The sequence below is a fragment of the Galeopterus variegatus genome, unplaced genomic scaffold (assembly GCF_000696425.1).
Source record: "Galeopterus variegatus unplaced genomic scaffold, G_variegatus-3.0.2 Scaffold10062, whole genome shotgun sequence".
In the NCBI taxonomy this organism is placed as follows: Eukaryota; Metazoa; Chordata; class Mammalia; order Dermoptera; family Cynocephalidae; genus Galeopterus; species Galeopterus variegatus.
This window is the reverse complement of record NW_007736173.1, coordinates 59,676-60,074: the sequence shown is the minus strand read 5'-3', so window position 1 is coordinate 60,074 and position 399 is coordinate 59,676. Positions and strand designations below refer to the sequence as shown.

At 35.8% G+C, this 399-nt stretch overlaps 1 protein-coding gene across 1 annotated transcript in view; it reads right to left on the bottom strand.

Annotated features, from left to right (window-relative positions):
- Positions 1-7: 7 nt before the first annotated feature.
- The window catches only part of LOC103609766 (putative coiled-coil domain-containing protein 144C), a gene marked incomplete at its 3' end in the record, with an annotated part of 55,258 nt that continues 54,866 nt past the window's right edge, over positions 8-399 (bottom strand). Inside the window, exon 11 of the mRNA XM_008594055.1 lies at positions 8-160. Within this exon, the coding sequence (XP_008592277.1) occupies positions 8-160 (153 nt within the window). The remainder of the gene's footprint in view (positions 161-399) is intronic.

Below are 399 nucleotides of genomic sequence, written 5' to 3'. Positions count from 1 at the left end.
TACGTACCTGACTTTGGAGTTCACATAATCTCTTCTTTAAATCTTTTGTCTCATCTTCTAAATCAATTTGATGACGTGATGTAACCTCCAGTGAAGCCTCTGACGTAGGCTGTTTTTTAAGAGTATCAGCCAGCTTGTGTTGAACTGGCCTTACGGCTACCTGATAAGATATTTTTGTTACTGACTTCATTCATCACATTATTTAATAATGGTAATAATATTTAACTCTAACAAATATACTTTGAAAAATATCCCCACATAAATCAATTCAATTTCTTTTCCTCCTGTGTACAAATTCCTGCTTATTACTGAATTTAGTTAAGGACACAGAGGTGCTATCTTCTTGCCTAATCATGGCTGTGTTACTTAGACAACAGATTCAGCCCACTCTCCATCCCC